This window comes from Pieris rapae, chromosome 19 (assembly GCF_905147795.1).
Source record: "Pieris rapae chromosome 19, ilPieRapa1.1, whole genome shotgun sequence".
In the NCBI taxonomy this organism is placed as follows: domain Eukaryota; kingdom Metazoa; phylum Arthropoda; class Insecta; order Lepidoptera; family Pieridae; genus Pieris; species Pieris rapae.
The window spans coordinates 2,212,707-2,229,481 of NC_059527.1; the positions used below are offsets into that span (position 1 = coordinate 2,212,707).

Genomic DNA, 16,775 nt, shown 5'->3' on the forward strand with positions numbered 1-16,775 from the left:
AAAGTTTGAACTGGCTCTAATGAATTGTCGACCAACTTCCAACCCCAGTCTTTTGGGTCTAACTGATTACCAAGCCACACTTGAACTTGGTAATATACCCGAAAAAGATGTTGATGAGCAGCCGCTGAGGTTGGAGGAAGACATGCTAACTGCACTTGTTTTTTATTTCGAGTATTTTTAACGAAACATGCATATCTGAATTTATCTAAGCACGTAATTTTTTTAGGAGCTCCATACATAGCGAGAAGAATTTTCATATTTTATATGTGTAAGTCACACTGACCGATAGAACGATATTTTTGCTTGTATTACGGCTTCAGTGATGTATATACGTGGTGTACTTATACATATTATGACGATTACAACTCTTTCAACTTTTTAAATCGTTATATCTCAAAAACGGTGGCTCTTAGGAAAAAAAGTATTTAGACATTTTTTATAGATAATTATCTGATATACAATTTTTGTCTGAGCTAATTTTATGATAAAACTTACCATTTTGCTGAAAATCGCGAAAAACCCGTTTTTGTGACCTTTGAACCCGAGTAAATTTTTTTGCACGTGCCGGATCGATGAGGACTTTTTACATTTCCTTTATAATAGTGTATTGAACAATCCTACCAATATTCAGCCAAGTGGGAATTTTTGTAACCTTACCCCTATTTTTTAGTCTAATTTGACCGGACTAAGACTGGTTTCGAGCATCAATCATATACTAAGAATCCTGCATATTATAAAAGCCTATAAAACTTGGTAATATTTGTATACCATGACTCAGATACAATTGCTGTTTACGTTTGCGCCATGACATTATACGGGATATTAAACAGTACAAATGTAATAAACTCTAACAAATGTTAAATTCAGTAAATCTATAAATGATTTTACTAGGAAAAGATTAAAGAAATAGTCCACTTAGGCTATTTGATATTTACGATTAGCTTTCCAAAAAAATTGTGAAGAAAGTTCTCTAATAATATTCCAGTACGGGAATTAAATTACATTGTACAAGCTCACTTTTGAGGATTGTCTTAAATCTTTTTTTTAATACTCTAATCATTTTTCAAAACTTGAAATGTTTATTACATTTCAATTTAATAATTTAAAAGAACTTTAAAAGGTGCGTTGACGTATTTTATTTACAGCTCAAAAGTACTCTGTGGTTTACAATAATACTGATTTATATCTATAACGTAATTTGAAATCACTGTCAAGTAATGAATGACATAGAAGTGATAGGTTTTGTTCAGATTTCAATGTCAATGTCCATTCCTTATATGTACTTAATACTTATATTACTCTATGTCAATGTCTTTTACGACAGTAAGTAGGCCCTATTAAATGACTTTGCCGGGCTAAAAACACAGTAAACAAAATAGTAGTAACGAAATTACAACAGTATACTTACTTTATTAGTACATAAAGCATTATAAAGTCACAATAATGAGTGAAGAGGAAAACTATACTGAAGTGGATATATCAGATATTGTGGATGATTCTGAAAATTATTTTGAAAATCAAGCTTCTGATTTACATGATTCCGAACAAAACTCGATACAAAATTCAGAAATTATTAACTCTGAAGAACCGACCTCAACGAATAAAAAATTACCGCAAGCTAAAAGTGATGTAGTGCGTAGTACGAGATTACCCATGGCTAGAATAAAAAATATTATGAAAATGGATCCTGATGTTCACATAGTGAATGCTGAAGCTGTCTTTTTAGTCACTAAAGCAACGGTTTGTACTTCGTTCTTTTTTTAACTCAATTGAGCGTCAATATGTATCTTTTCTGATAAATGTAGCATATTAAATATTTAGATTAAAAAATATTAAGATTATTACCTAAAAAATATTTATATTAAATATATTATCCATCTATTCTAAATCAACAATACCTTAGATCATCAATGTATTATAATATTTACAGGAAATGTTCTTGGAAACAATAGCAAAGGAAACTCATATATACACATCCCACCACAAAAGAAAAACAATAGCGAAAAAAGATCTAGATGTGATTATAAATAAAGTTGACTGTTTGTGTTTCCTTGAGGGTGCTATGGACTTCTGATTTAAGATGTAAATACTTATTTTATAAGGTTGGTTAAAATAAAACTTATTAATTATAATGTTATAATTAGCATTTATTCTTTACAAAAGTTTTATTTATTATTTCCATTTAACTGTCCTTTGTGGTGACACACAAACTCTGTAAAACTAAAGTACATTAGCCAGTCATAAAAACTTTGTCTTTGTGAATCATTGCGCTGTAAAATGTAAAATGAAAGTTCTTGTGACAATTTATAAAAAAATTTAAATCTTAGTTGGCTTGCAGTGAAACTACGTAAACTTACGTACGTACTTTTAAAAACTTGGCTATAAACTACACTACAATATTACTTAAGGTCTGTATAGTACCAAATAAAATATGTTCTTACCCATTTTCTAAGGCAATTCCCTCACAATCAACTTTTTAAATTTTTTACACATCAATTTTTTTTTAAATCTATCCACAGATCCATTAATAGGGTTGCAAGATGGCAATCAAATATTATAATTGTAGTAGAATTAAAAATATGTTTCCTAGAAATAAAATACATGGCAAAACAATGTTTGCCGGGTCAGCTAGTATAATATAATATTTAAAGGAAAACAATAGTCCCTATCGTCTTTTAAAACCCTTCTATACAAATATTTCCTAACCTTATCCTATCCTGATCAATCGTGACCTGTGTAATTCTTGAATCTCCTGTTCGTTTTGTAAATTCTCTATTTTCTTAAATTTGTAAGATTAGTTTTAGTTAGTTATTATAATATATATAGTTGCTAATAGATTAAGGATCTATATTTTAATATAAATTTATTTTGTTTTTTATATTACTTCTGCACTTCTTGCACCCATCATTTTTCTTTATTTATTTCTATTCTTACTAGGGTTGCCTGGAAGAGATCGCTTGTTAGCGATAAGGCCGCCCGTTGCATCCCTTGTAATTTATATATACTGTGTTATTTGTATTTCTTTAGCAACGAAGTGTAAATAAATAAATAAAATAAATAGCAGAAGAAATTCACATGTACAGTTTCCATAACCAAAGATAAGATCATTAATTTAATATGTAAATACTTATATTATAAGGTTGATTAAAATAAAATTTCTTAATAAGGTATATTTAACAATGATTGTTGAGAATAGCATTTATTCTTAGATACAAACACATTATTTATTATTTTCACAACAGTCCTTCAAACTTTGTAGAAGTAAAGCACATTTGCCAGTTATAATAACTTTGTCTTTGTGAATCATTGCTCTGTAAAAAAAAAGAAGTCAGTGGCACTACAACCTCTTTAGGTCTTGGCCTCAGATTTCTGAGGCAGTAGGTGTTAAGGTAGGTTTAGAATTTTTAAATCATTAGATTATTTCTGAGCTGATTATGATCAGCGTCCAGTGCCTGACACACGTCGTCGACTTTTTGGGTCTAAGACATGGCGGTTTCTTGACGATGATTTTCTTCACCGTTCGAGCAAATGTTAAATGCCCACATAGAAAGAAAGTCCATCGGTGCACAGCCAGGGATCGAAGCTACGACCTGGAGCCACTAGGCCAAAACTGCTCTTAAAAATGTAAAACAAAATTACATAGGACCAAATTATTGTATTTTTAGTAGTCATATTTAATACGAAATTTTAAGAAAACACCTGAAATCTACATCTTTAATAGATATGTTATTTTCATATGTACAATACCTGTGCATGCTCACAATTCCTACTTTAAGTAATAAAATCTTAGCTTGCAGTGTAACCTTACAAATAGTTTAAAAAACTGGGCTATAAACTAACATATTTCTAGGTATGTAATAACTTAAATATATTCTTACCCATTTTCTAAAGCAATTCCCTCACAATCAACTCCAGATGCTACAACAACTAAATGTGTTGGTAGCCATTCAAAGTCTGACAAATCAGTCATCTCTGCATCATCTGACAAATTAATTACACCAACAATTGCTGGGCTATCAGGAAGTATTCTGTTGACAATAAATCATTATGCATTTTCATTATACTAACGTGAATAAACTATGATTAGGCGTTGACTACAATGAGGCGGAATTAATAATGTTATAAAGCTGCCCTTATTAACCTATATTTAAAAAAACATTGCCTACCTGCCCACAACTAGAGTGGAATTTGACAAAGCTCTGATATCTAAACGCCCTTTGCGTACTGCATCTTTCTTTCTGATGGTCACCACGTCTCTATAGAACTGAAATTTGAAATTACAGTGTACATGTTTAAATACAGTACCTATTTACATGGTAAGTTTGCCACTATTTTAATTAAAGTGTGATTCCATTCAAATCAAAAGAGCCTAAATATTTAGGTATCAAACTGTATACTATTCCTTATTTATTTTATCTGACTACACTGGATCATTGTACATGCTTATACATACCTGATAATGACTTTTATATGCTTTCATCTGTGCATCTAAATTCACATCTTTGTAATTATCAGCAAGGGGCAACCATGTTTTACCATCTGTAGTTGAAAACCCAGCATTGGGACTGTCGTCCCAGTGGTATGGGGTTCTGCTTGGATCACGTGAAACTTTCCAGTAGTTTATAGGATCGTCAGTGTTGCATGCTTTTGGATCCTGTGTTTCTTCCCACGTTACAAAACCATCTGTCATACCTAATTCTTCGCCCTGTGTTTTTTTTAAATCAGAATTTACCACTATCGTGATTACTCAGAAATAAATCTGATCATTTTATAAAATTGATTACCTGATAGGTAAACGCAACTCCGGGAAGTATCAGGGACAGCATATTCATTGCGTCTACTTTGTCAACGCCTAAACGAGTGGCTAATCTACTTTGATCATGGTTTCCATTCTGTAAAAAATACATAAAAGTAAGTCAACAACATAACAGCGCAAAAAAAGAAAGTCATATAATCTCATCAATTTATAAACGATGAAGATATATGATAAAATATATCTTCAGATTTTGCTGATTTTTCAATTTTTTTAACCTGCATCAGGCATACTTATTATGAAAATTGGTCTATTTTTTAAATTTAATTTCCGGGTAAAAACGCGCACAAACACTCATCACTTTGGGTAACGGACCCTAATAGTTTAAACTTACCACCCAATTAGTAATCCTTCCCACCGGCATGTTCTCCATCCATTGATCAATAATTCGTTTAATAGCTACCGCATCAGAATCCTTACGAACATTCTCCAAAAGAGAAAAGTTAAAAGGAATAGAACCGTTCCTTTTTCCGTCTCCATAATATCTCATAAGATGTTCTAAGTCAGTGTAGGCTTCGGTTATCATGATTTTATATTCCTGATCCTTTATCGTGTATTCGTCGAGTACTTCTCGCCAATCATATATAACTGAGTACGTCTCGTCTTGATCCTTTGTGTATATGTGTTTAAGATAATTATAGTCGTCTTCTACGGCGTTCGGATCTCCTAAAATTTACGGCAGATCTTATTAATTACAGTCCAGTGAACTGAAACGTTTTATATATTTAATTTCACAGCAACATCAGGAAACTTGTGAATACTGCTATCACCGGTCGGGCAAAATAATTTAGAAAAAATGGGAAAATTAGTATTATATCCGTTCACAAAGAATAACTCAAAGGACCACTGTCCGTTGCTAAATGTAATAACAAACTGTACCAGATCTTGGTTCATCGGGATATCGTCCACCAAATTTTTTTGGGTCGGCTTCGTATATCATGTTAACTGCATCAATTCGGTATCCTGATATACCTCGATCCAGCCAAAACCTTAGAACATCCTAAAATCAATTAAATAATTCCTAAACTTAATAAGACCAATCGATGATGTCCTGCCATGCCATAATGCATGTAATAAATTACAAACATTACATAGAAAAATCGTTTCATTTTAGTTTTCCTGAAATTATACTATAGGTATAATCAATGTAATATGTAAACTAAAATAATAAATAGGAAAGATTTGTATGTTGATTAAAAAAAATATTTTTAAGTTGAACTAAGACATGACGAGTTGATAAAAAATGTTCTGAGTATTGCGATGCGCCCTGGTAGAGTTTGATAGAATGCCTAACTGCGTTTTTAAGATTCGATAAGTCTGTGTAGAAAAATAACAAAAGGAAGTAAATATATGATATCCTATCATAGGTTGAAGTCGTCGACATTTGCTGATTATAACGAAATATAAGCATACTTACCTTCATTTCTTCCTGAACCTTTTTATTTCTGTAGTTGAGATCAGGTTGTCCTATGACAAATTGGTGTAAGTAGAACTGTCCACGCTCGACGCTGTATTCCCATGCACTTTTACGAAAATGACTGATCTATAAAAACATACTTGTAAATATGTAAGCAATGACAAATGTGTTGTCTATACAAAAAAATCTATATTATCTGTATTTCAGTAGCCTCGCTTACTTATCTAAATTCGTCTGTATGTATTGTTTAACTGACTTCAGCTGTAACAGAGTATCCGACGGGATGATCAGCATATTTATTATTCGAATTAGCTTTGTTAATTATGTTTGTATAAATTCAAATTAATTTATTCATGTACGTAACATAAATACTTTACCCAATTACTAGGAGGCTGAGTTTCCTCCACTGTGCAGGTATTAATGCCATCTGCCCATACATAATAGTCCGAATACTCGGGATCTCCCTTTTTAGAGCGTATGAACCACTCGCTCTCATTGCTCGTGTGATTTGGTACTAAGTCCAGGAGTACACGAAGTCCTGTAATTATCGTGATGTCTCTTATTCACATTCTTAATATGACAACCTCTATCAAGATACTCGTGTATTGAAATCGGCTTAGTGGTCTGTAGCATAGTCAGCGAAATTACGAAAACTGGACTATTTTGTTATTTTATTTTTGTTAAATTATAGCAAAACGTCTTTTCAAATTGTATACGTTTACCTTTTTGTAGTAAAAAATAAAATTTGAGTATTTTTTTTCACATATATAATAAATGTTACTTAATTTGTATCGATGAAATTACTTCCATCTGTGTAAATTATCCACGTTATATTTACTATTTCAGTTCAGCAGCTGAATTGTATCGATAACACGCATATAACTACTGGAGAACAAACAATTCTAATCTGTGAACAGTGTTACCTAATCCTTTAGCTTTTGCAAGTAGGGTCTCAAAGTCTTCCATAGTTCCGAACTCTGGTGCAATCTGTCTGTAGTCGGAGATATCATAACCAGCATCATACATCGGGGAAAGGAAAATCGGCGACAGCCATATTGCGTCGATCCCAGTTTCTTGGAGATACGGCAATTTTTCTGTTATACCTGGAATATTTTTACGTGGCGGTCGGTGTGGAGATAAATTACTAAGATGCCACGGACTTTTCAAATACAGCATCTACAGCAATTTTAGTGCTATTAACTAGCTATTGTTGCAAATAAATGTTATTAGTATGATTTATACCAACATGCTTTAAATGGGCACCTTTAACAGGACTAGCATCTTACCATTTAGATCACCCGTTCCATCTCCATTGCTGTCCTTAAAAGACCTTGGATAAATCTGATAGATCAGAGCTGACTTCCACCACTCAAGATCAACAGCCGACACTTCGGCTACAATTAAAAATAAAAGCAACCTCATAGCAGTAAGTTTAAAGCAAAACTACAAATTGTGTAAGGAAGAATAATTTCAATGGTTTTGAACGACGTCATAGATAAACTTTTCAATTATACTTAAACATATGTTTTATTATGTTGCTCAGAGATAATTAATCATAGCTTATGAGCCATTTTATTTGAATTACATATGAAGTAAAAATACATATACATAATACAGTAAACACGTCTAAGTCTCGGATATTAGGTTCTTTGAACATTTTTTTCAAGTCGATTCCAAAAGGTTGTCCTCTATGCCAGAGACAAGTCGGTCTTTGGGTCTACCAGGCGACGATGTAGTGTACCGACAGTAGAGTAAACATCGTAAAAAAACAGTATGTGTTAAAAAAAATCTAAATTAAATCTGTAAAATATTGAATTTTCTTTATAATTCACCTATGCTATGTAAATGAATCCCTGTTGGTGTACATATTGCTTCCTAAGTAACACAAGGGCCTAACCAGATTTTTAAGTTAAGGGAGATTTTAAATGTTAAAGGCGTAAAATGAATATCTAGCGGTAAACACATTTGCGTCTCTCTCACACTCCCTCGATCTTACTGCTACAAGTTACTAAGTAGTAAATGTCAATTTCCATATTCCTGTCCATATTCAAAGAAGTTAGACTGTTCAAACCGTACGCAATTCGTGTTTGTATCTCAAAAAGAGCTAATTTTTGTTACAACCATTTAAAATTCGATTCAACATACTTTTAAAATCAAGCTTATGATTTACATGACTAAACAATATAAAATTCAGAAATGCTGAAGAACCAACCTCATCGGAGAAAAATTTAAGTAAGCCCAAAATCATGTAATGCGTAGCACAAGGCACACATCTTTGCCCAGGATAAAAAATACGAAAATGGATCTTGATACAAAGCTGACCGTAGAAGCTGACTTTTTGGTCACTAAAGCGATTTGTGCTTCGTTCTTAGTATTACATATGGTGTTAGATTTCGAATAATAGCAACTAAGAATATATATTTTATATTAAATAACTCAACTATGTTAAAGCAAACAATAGTTTTCAGTATCAATGTGTAGTTTAATCAATATATATATATATACAGGAAGTGATCTTCGAAACAAAATACAAAGTGAACTCATATAGTCTATATACAACACAAAAGGGAAAAAATAGCGGTGCTATTGATTTCTAATTTAAGATGTTAATACATATATGTATGTACTAAGGTTAGTTAAAATAAAACACCATAATAACATTTTTATTTTTATTTAATATACATTGTTGAGAATAGCATTTATCTTTATAAAAGCATTATTTATTATTTTCACAACAACCCTTCGTTGTGACACATAAACTTTGTAGAAGTAAAGCACATTTGCCAGTCATAATAACTTTGTCCTTGCGAATAATTGCGCTGTAAAAATGTATAACAAAATTTAATATAACAATACTATAGAGAAATTAAAGAATGCATACTATAATCATTATTTTTTTAAGAAAACACCTGATTTCTACACCTTCAGTTGATATAATTTATGCGTACAATAATTAAGCATACCTATACGTAGTTACAATTCCTACTTAAAATTGTAAAATGTAAGTTGGATGGCATTGAAACCTTATTACATACCCATAAAAACTTGGCCATAAACTATAAAACAATATCTCTGAAGGTATATTTCCTTACCCATTTTCTAAGGCATTGCCCTCACAATCAACTCCGGAGGCTTCGACAATCAAATATGTTGGCAGCCATTCAAATTCTGACAAGTCAGTAATCTCTGTGTCATTTGACAAATTAATTACACCTACAATTGCTAGGCTATCAGGAAGCATTCTGTTGAAAAAACGTCATTATGCATTTTTATTATAACAAAGTACATAAGCACTGAATATTGCTAGCAGTTTAAATTGTTAGACACAATTACTTGGCCAAAAATTGTATGCCAATAAAAAAAGCTAATTTTTATTTATTGAGTAAATATTAGAAGAAACATATTTATAAAAAAAACTATAATTAGGCGGACTACAATGAGGTGAAATTAATTAGGTTATGAAGCTGGCCTTCTGAAAACATATTAAAAAAGCATTGCCTACCTGCCCACAACTAAAGTTGAATTTGACAAAGCTCTGATATCTAAACGCCCTTTGCGTACTACATCTTTCTTTCTGATAGTCACTACGTCTTTATAGAACTGAAATTAAATTTTAGTGCACATGTTTCAACACTAAGAAAATAAAGTATTTTTATGGTAGGTTTAGCAGTTCAGATTAAAAAAGCTACACTACTATTTCTCCTTAGTGTCACTGTTTTAATCAAAGCATGATTAATATACTGTTGCTTAAATTCTGATTTAGATTTGTTTTATAAAGATTTATTTGAATAAAATAATAAGTACCTATGGTCAAAATCTATATAAAAACATCAAAAGAACTACTCATATTCTACATTGTACATGTGTATACATACCTGATAATGACTTTTATTTGCCTTCATCTGTGCATCTAAATTCACATCTTTATAATTATCAGCAACGGGCAACCATGTTTTACCATCTGTAGTTGAAAATCCAGCATTGGGACTGTCGTCCCAGTGATATGGAGTTCTGCTTGGATCACGTGAATTTTTCCAGTAGTTGATAGGATCATCAGTATTGCATGCTTGTGGGTCCTGTGTTTCTTCCCACGTTATAAAACCATTTGTCATACCTAATTCTTCCCCCTGTGAATATTTTTTGTTCATTACTTCATCTTCAAGGTCTGCATACCTACGTATGTAAGAGAAATTCGAAGAACAATAATAACCCACAATTGGACTTGCTTTGGAATTAACTTTCTGCATTTGTTTCATGAACATAGGCAAATCTCAGATTCAGACCCAAAATTAACATGGTTTTAAATATTTGCCTTATTGAGATTACTCAGAACAGATCTCATTCAGATTATTTTATGTTGCTTACCTGATAGGTAAATGCCACCCCAGGAAGTAGCAGTGTCAGCATATTCATTGCGTCTACTCTGTCAACACCGACACGAGTGGCTAATCTACTTTGATCGTGGTTTCCATTCTGTAAAAATTACATTAAAGTTTTTGGAATTCAACATAAAATCTAAATAAATGAATATGTTATACAGTCTCAATAATTTAAGAAATGAGTTTTGTTTATTCAACAGTAGTGTCAAAGTTTTCTTCAAATGTTGCTGATTATTCGGTTTTGTTAGATGTATCTAGCTGTTAATTAAAATTGATTAATTCTATATGTTTTGTTTAATTTCTGGGTAAAAACACGCACAACTCAAAACTTTGGGTAACGAACCCTAATAGACAAAACTTACCACCCAGTTAGCAGTCTTTCCCGGCGGCATATTCTCCATCCATTGATCAATAATTCGTTTAATAGCTACCGCATCAGAATCCTTACGAACATTCTCCAAAAGAGAAAAGTTAAAAGGAATAGAACCGTTCCTTTTTCCGTCTCCATAATATCTCATTAGATGTTCTAAATCTGTGTAGGCTTCGGTTATCATGATTTTATATTCCTGATCCTTTATCGTGTATTCGTCGAGTACTTCTCGCCAATCGTATATAACTGAGTATGTCTCGTCTTGATCTTTTGTGTATATGTGTTTAAGATAATTATAGTCTTCTTCTACGGCGTTCGGATCTCCTAAAAATTAGGAACACATGTAATTAATAACACTCACTAAAAGGAGTTTTTTTTAATTTTTTATTACACAACAACATCAGGAAATTCGTGACCAGCGAAATCATTTTATAATCAAATTATGGATTGGAACATTTTTTTTTCATGGATTAATTTTATGTGAATGCCTAAAAATGCGAAATTTATATTAGAATGTACTTATCCTTATATTTTATATAGCAAAGATAAATGCTGGAAGACGTCTATTTATATTAATTTACACCTCACTTGAACTGTAAGAAGAACAAAGAAACTCAAGTGACCGCTGTCCATTGCTAACTGTAATAACAAACTGTACCAGATCTTGGTTCATCGGGATATCGTCCACAAAATTTTATGGGGTCAGCTTCGTAGATCGTGTTAACAGCATCAATTCGATATCCTGATATACCTCGATCCAACCAAAACCTTAGAACATCCTAAAATCAATTAAATAATTACTAGACTTACTTAACAAGACCATTCAATTTACTAGGTGATGTCAAGCAACAATGCATGTAATAAATTAATTCAACTAAATAAATTAAAAACGATCATAGAACATTCTTTACATTTTAGTTTTAAGAAACAAAGAAAAAGCTATTAAAAACTTTGTTATATAGGTATAATCAATCTAATATATTAATATTATAAAGAGAGATTTGTATATTGATTTAAACAATTCTTATTTTAAATAAATGCCTATTAGACATGTTTTTGTTAACAATATTCTTGGCCTTATGGTGCACCCTGGTAGGTTCGGTAAGAATGCATCACTGCGCTATTAATATTCGATAAGTGGCTGCAGAAAAATAACAAAATAAAGAAACTTAGTAGAAAATATATTATATCCTATCAAAGGTTTAAAACGTCGACAATTCAATTATTTTGCTGATGTAACGAGATAACACTTTATAAGATAACACTTACCTTCATTTCTTCCTGAACCTTTTTATTTCTGTAGTTGAGATCAGGTTGTCCTATCACAAATTGGTGTAAGTAGAACTGTCCACGCTCTACGCTGTATTCCCATGCACTTTTACGAAATTGACTGAGCTGTAAAATAATACTTATAAATTTTAGCAACGATATATTTATATTTTATTCTCTATACAACAAAAAATATAATATATAATCTGTATTTGAGTAGCCTCGCATACTGATCTAATTGCGTCTTTAAGTATTGATTAACTTACTAACAGAGTAACCGACGGGATTATCGGCAGATTTATTATTTGAATTATGTACCTATATACCCATGGTTACTAATGTATGTGTATAATATTATGATTAAATACTTTACCCAATTACTAGGAGGCTGAGTTTCCCCTACTGTGCAGGTATTAATGCCATCTGCCCATACATAATAGTCTGAATACTCAGGGTCTCCCTTTTTAGAACGTATGAACCACTCGCTCTCATTGCTCGTGTGATTTGGTACTAAGTCCAGGAGTACACGAAGTCCTGTAATTATCGTGATGTCTCATATTTACATTGTTATGACAACCTCTATCAAGATACTCGTGTATTGAAATCGGCTTAGAGATCTCTAGTAGGTATAGTCAGCAAAATTGCAAAAACTGGACTATTTTGTTATTTTATTGTTGTTAAATGGTTACAAAACATTACTTATTTTCATCATGAATATGCACATGACTTCCATCGCAGTAAAATCTCCACGTTATATTAATTATTTCAACTATACTTACGTATATATGTTATAGTACTTATATGGATTTCATACTTCACTCACTTATAAGTTACAAGACCGTTGTCATCGATACAATTCAGCAGCTGAATTATATCGGTATAAATAATTTACTAGATTTTAAACTGTAAACAGTGTTACCTAATCCTTTAGCCTTTGCAAGTAGGGTCTCAAAGTCTTCCATAGTTCCGAACTCTGGTGCAATCTGTCTGTAGTCGGAGATATCATAACCAGCATCATACATTGGGGAAAGGAAAATCGGCGACAGCCATATTGCGTCGATCCCAGTTTCTTGGAGATACGGCAATTTTTCTGTTATACCTGGAATATTGTACGTGGCGGTCACTGCATTTTATGGAGTCGAACTTATCGATAGTACTTAGTAATTACTAAGATGTCAGTTGACTTTTCTTATACGGCTTCTAGATAAATTTTAGAGCTAAAAATCCTTCGAATTTTCGTCTTAATAAAAATCTTAATAACATTATTTTGCAAAAATGAGCTTAACACCAACATGCTTTAAATGGGCACGTAACAGGACTAGCCTTTTACCATTTAGATCACCCGTTCCATCACCATTGCTGTCCTTAAAAGACCTTGGATAAATCTGATAGATCAGAGCTGACTTCCACCACTCAAGATCAACAGCCGACACTTTGGCTATAATTAAAAATAAAAGCAACCTCATATTAGTAAGTTTAAAGCAAAACTACGAATAGGAAGTATATTTTCAATGGTTTTATATAACATGATAGATAATCTTTCCAATTATACTTAAACATATGTTTCATTATCTGATAGATAATTAATCATAGGTAGACCATTGTATTTTTCATAGATTTACATATAAAATAAAAATAATATATATACATATAGTTAACAAATCCGCCTGATGCCGTAAAGTCTCTACGTCGAAGCTAATACGGTGTATTGGACTGTACAAATTGCCACACGGAATTAAGTATCACATGTATGTTATAGATTCTTATATTACGGAAAACGGCAGGCAGTAGCTGTACAGTATTTTACATTATTTCGTTATATTTTTCTTACAATAGTAGCCTGGATGAGATCGTTCGAAAGCCATAAGGCCGCCCGTTCCTTATTTATAATTGCACTGTATTTCTTGCAACGAAGGATAAAAAATAAAATTAAGCGAACTTTATTGAAATTCGACGCGTGTCATTATTAATTAGCGTTCAATAATTATTTTCCAGAGTTCCTGTTTTGAATTCCAAATGGTTGAGTTTATAACTCATAGATGTTTAGACCTTATAAAAAAATAAGTGGCGCTACAACCTCTTTAGGTCTTGACCTCAGATTTCTGAATCTGTTTCATGATCATTTTTAAATCTAATAGGCAAGTAAGTGTTCAGCCTCCAGTGCCTCGTCGACTTTTTGGGTCTAAGACATGTCGGTTTCTTCACGATGTTTTCCTTCACCGCTCGAGCGAATGTTAAATGTGCACATAGAAAGAAGGTCCATTGGTGCACAGCCGGGGCTCGAACCTACGACCTCAGGGATGAGAGTCGCACGCTGCAGCCACTAGGCCAACACTGTGTTTAGACCTTATAATTATAACTTTTATTTTGAATTTAGCACAGACGAAGTAGGCACCTAATATTATCCACTTTGCCCCCAAAACCATATACAGGTCAAGGATATAAAAAAATAAACCAATGCTGTCAAAACTTTATTTCATTCAAAAAAAAATACAACATTTGTACTTTCAGTTATTTATAAACGTAGTAAAAGAAAATTCCTGCTTCCGTCCCTTTAATCCGAGCAAAACAATTACAATATAAGCATGAAGTATGTTTATCAATAAGTGTACGACAAAAAATTATAAAACAGCCAGTCACAGAGTTTACAGAGGTCTAAATTCATATACTTAAATGTCAATAAATTGTTTATTTAATGAAACTACCACATTATTAATGTTTTCATAACATCTGAGGTCCCACTGAAGACTTAAAGATTTATTTGTCTGGGTTATTATGAAGAGATTGAATCTCTTGATTGAAGCTATTTACTAAAAAGATAGCTAAATAATTTCTTTTAAACATGGAATACTCTATCGGTCTCATAAATGCCTCAATAACTTAAAGATTGTTGTCATTTCATTTATGTGGCATACTACGTTTATAAATAAGGAAGTAAAAACAATTTTAAATAAGGCAGTGATATACTACACATAAGAAACGACTGACAATTCTCTTGTACTTATTATACATTTATTTAAGTTCACATACATTGTACTGTACATACAAATTTCAATTGATTACATTTTCTTGAATTTGATTTTGTACGATAAACATTTGAGTATAATACTAATTAAATTGATACTCTTATTATGTCAATTTTATATCCCTATATTAATTTTAAGAGGGCATAGACATCTAGATACATTAATACATCCACTAACTTTCTTAAATATTATTCACGTTTGAGCAAGGTCCTCTAGGAAAATTTACCACAGACATGAGATCAGCTGTCAGCTGTTTGAAGATCTGTGGGAATGACAGCTAACATTTGGTCACGTGATCCCCGTACAGATTCAATTGTCATGCGTAGTACGCCTGGCACAAAGGACCGCTGGCTAAGAAAGTTTAGGACCAAAACTATGTAAATCAAGATGAAGACAGCTATTGATCAAATTAATACACTTATTTGTAATCTATCCTTTTATTATTAATTCAATACATATTATGACATTATTACAAGACGGCTATTTCTTCACTCTCTTAAGCACACACATTTAATTTCTAAGACATAAAGGAACTATTTATAGTCATATCAACACGTCAATAATAAAATATACAATTTCTTATAATATAAATTATGAAAATATGTAACACATTGACAAGATTTGAAATCTGACTTGATTGACTGAATGTACTTAAATGCAGTTAATACCTCGTAGTAATATATTGTAATTGAATATTGTTCAAAAACATATGAATTTAATTAATAATTATTTACTGAGACCCGACGTTGCCTTAGTTATTAGGAGTTAAAGTTTCCTGGATTTCGAGAAGAATTCAATTAATTGAAAATAATTATTTTCCGGTTAAAGTCACTTTGTACATCCAAGATTTCAGCCTATTCATTAATCATTATAAAATGTGGCGTGTTTTAAAAAAATATCGTATTCAATTTAAAATTAATAAAAAACCTGACTCAAATTCATATTTTTAAAAATGTAAATAAAGAACAAGTAAATATACACGTCCACGTATTCGTGATAATTTATTTAATACGCGTATCAAGTCTTGAATGTCAAATGTCACAAAGAAAATAGTTTTGACATAATACATACACATATCTAAAATATAATTTTATAGTTATAAAAATTAGTCAAAATATGTTGAGTCAGATGTTTAATCTTATTATTTAATGTACTTTTAAATCGTTCGAATTTGACAACTGACATTTGACATATTCAGTCAAACTGAAAAGGAAGATTGGCCGCTATTCTGGGTTTCCTCTTTTTGGTCCTATTCGTTTGAGGTTGATTATTCTGTGGCACCTAAAAATTAAACACAAAAGTTTCACAAGTGCAAATACACGAAATTGATATATCTTTCGATAATCCGTGGGATTCGAACTCGTGTGCATCTCATTAATCTACAAGTTTTTTTTAGAATTTATTTATTACTTTTTTATTATTATTAATTTATGGATTATGAATGAAAATAAAGCTAATATAAAATTAGACATTCAACGCGATCTTTTCTTTCTCTTCGTTT

At 31.7% G+C, this 16,775-nt stretch overlaps 4 protein-coding genes across 4 annotated transcripts in view; 1 reads left to right on the forward strand and 3 right to left on the reverse strand.

Moving 5' to 3' along the window:
• The first annotated feature begins 1,324 nt into the window (after nt 1–1,324).
• Nucleotides 1,325–2,157, forward strand: LOC110993520 (DNA polymerase epsilon subunit 4). Its single transcript, XM_022259808.2, has 2 exons — nt 1,325–1,740; nt 1,931–2,157. Exons 1-2 carry the CDS (start codon nt 1,444–1,446, stop codon nt 2,072–2,074), a joined length of 441 nt encoding a protein of 146 aa, XP_022115500.2. The 5' UTR covers nt 1,325–1,443; the 3' UTR covers nt 2,075–2,157.
• A 998-nt stretch (nt 2,158–3,155) lies between these two features.
• On the reverse strand, nt 3,156–7,700 carry LOC110993519 (maltase A1-like). Its single transcript, XM_022259807.2, has 11 exons — nt 7,517–7,700; nt 7,154–7,333; nt 6,608–6,768; nt 6,231–6,356; nt 5,693–5,813; nt 5,148–5,479; nt 4,785–4,892; nt 4,454–4,705; nt 4,167–4,264; nt 3,879–4,028; nt 3,156–3,311 (listed from the first exon to the last, which is right to left on the reverse strand). The coding sequence occupies exons 1-11, from the start codon at nt 7,650–7,652 to the stop codon at nt 3,221–3,223; spliced, it is 1,755 nt and encodes a 584-aa protein (XP_022115499.2). The 5' UTR covers nt 7,653–7,700; the 3' UTR covers nt 3,156–3,220.
• Nucleotides 7,701–8,885: 1,185 nt separating this feature from the next.
• On the reverse strand, nt 8,886–13,746 carry LOC110993518 (maltase A1). Its single transcript, XM_022259806.2, has 11 exons — nt 13,579–13,746; nt 13,168–13,347; nt 12,622–12,782; nt 12,249–12,374; nt 11,638–11,758; nt 10,972–11,303; nt 10,596–10,703; nt 10,106–10,357; nt 9,733–9,830; nt 9,323–9,472; nt 8,886–9,049 (listed from the first exon to the last, which is right to left on the reverse strand). Exons 1-11 carry the CDS (start codon nt 13,712–13,714, stop codon nt 8,947–8,949), a joined length of 1,767 nt encoding a protein of 588 aa, XP_022115498.2. The 5' UTR covers nt 13,715–13,746; the 3' UTR covers nt 8,886–8,946.
• Nucleotides 13,747–14,706: 960 nt separating this feature from the next.
• The window catches only part of LOC110997731 (5'-3' exoribonuclease 1), a 29,793-nt gene continuing 27,724 nt past the window's right edge, over nt 14,707–16,775 (reverse strand). The window contains exon 33 of the mRNA XM_045632355.1: nt 14,707–16,555. Within this exon, the coding sequence (XP_045488311.1) occupies nt 16,469–16,555 (87 nt within the window). The 3' untranslated portion in view covers nt 14,707–16,468. The remainder of the gene's footprint in view (nt 16,556–16,775) is intronic.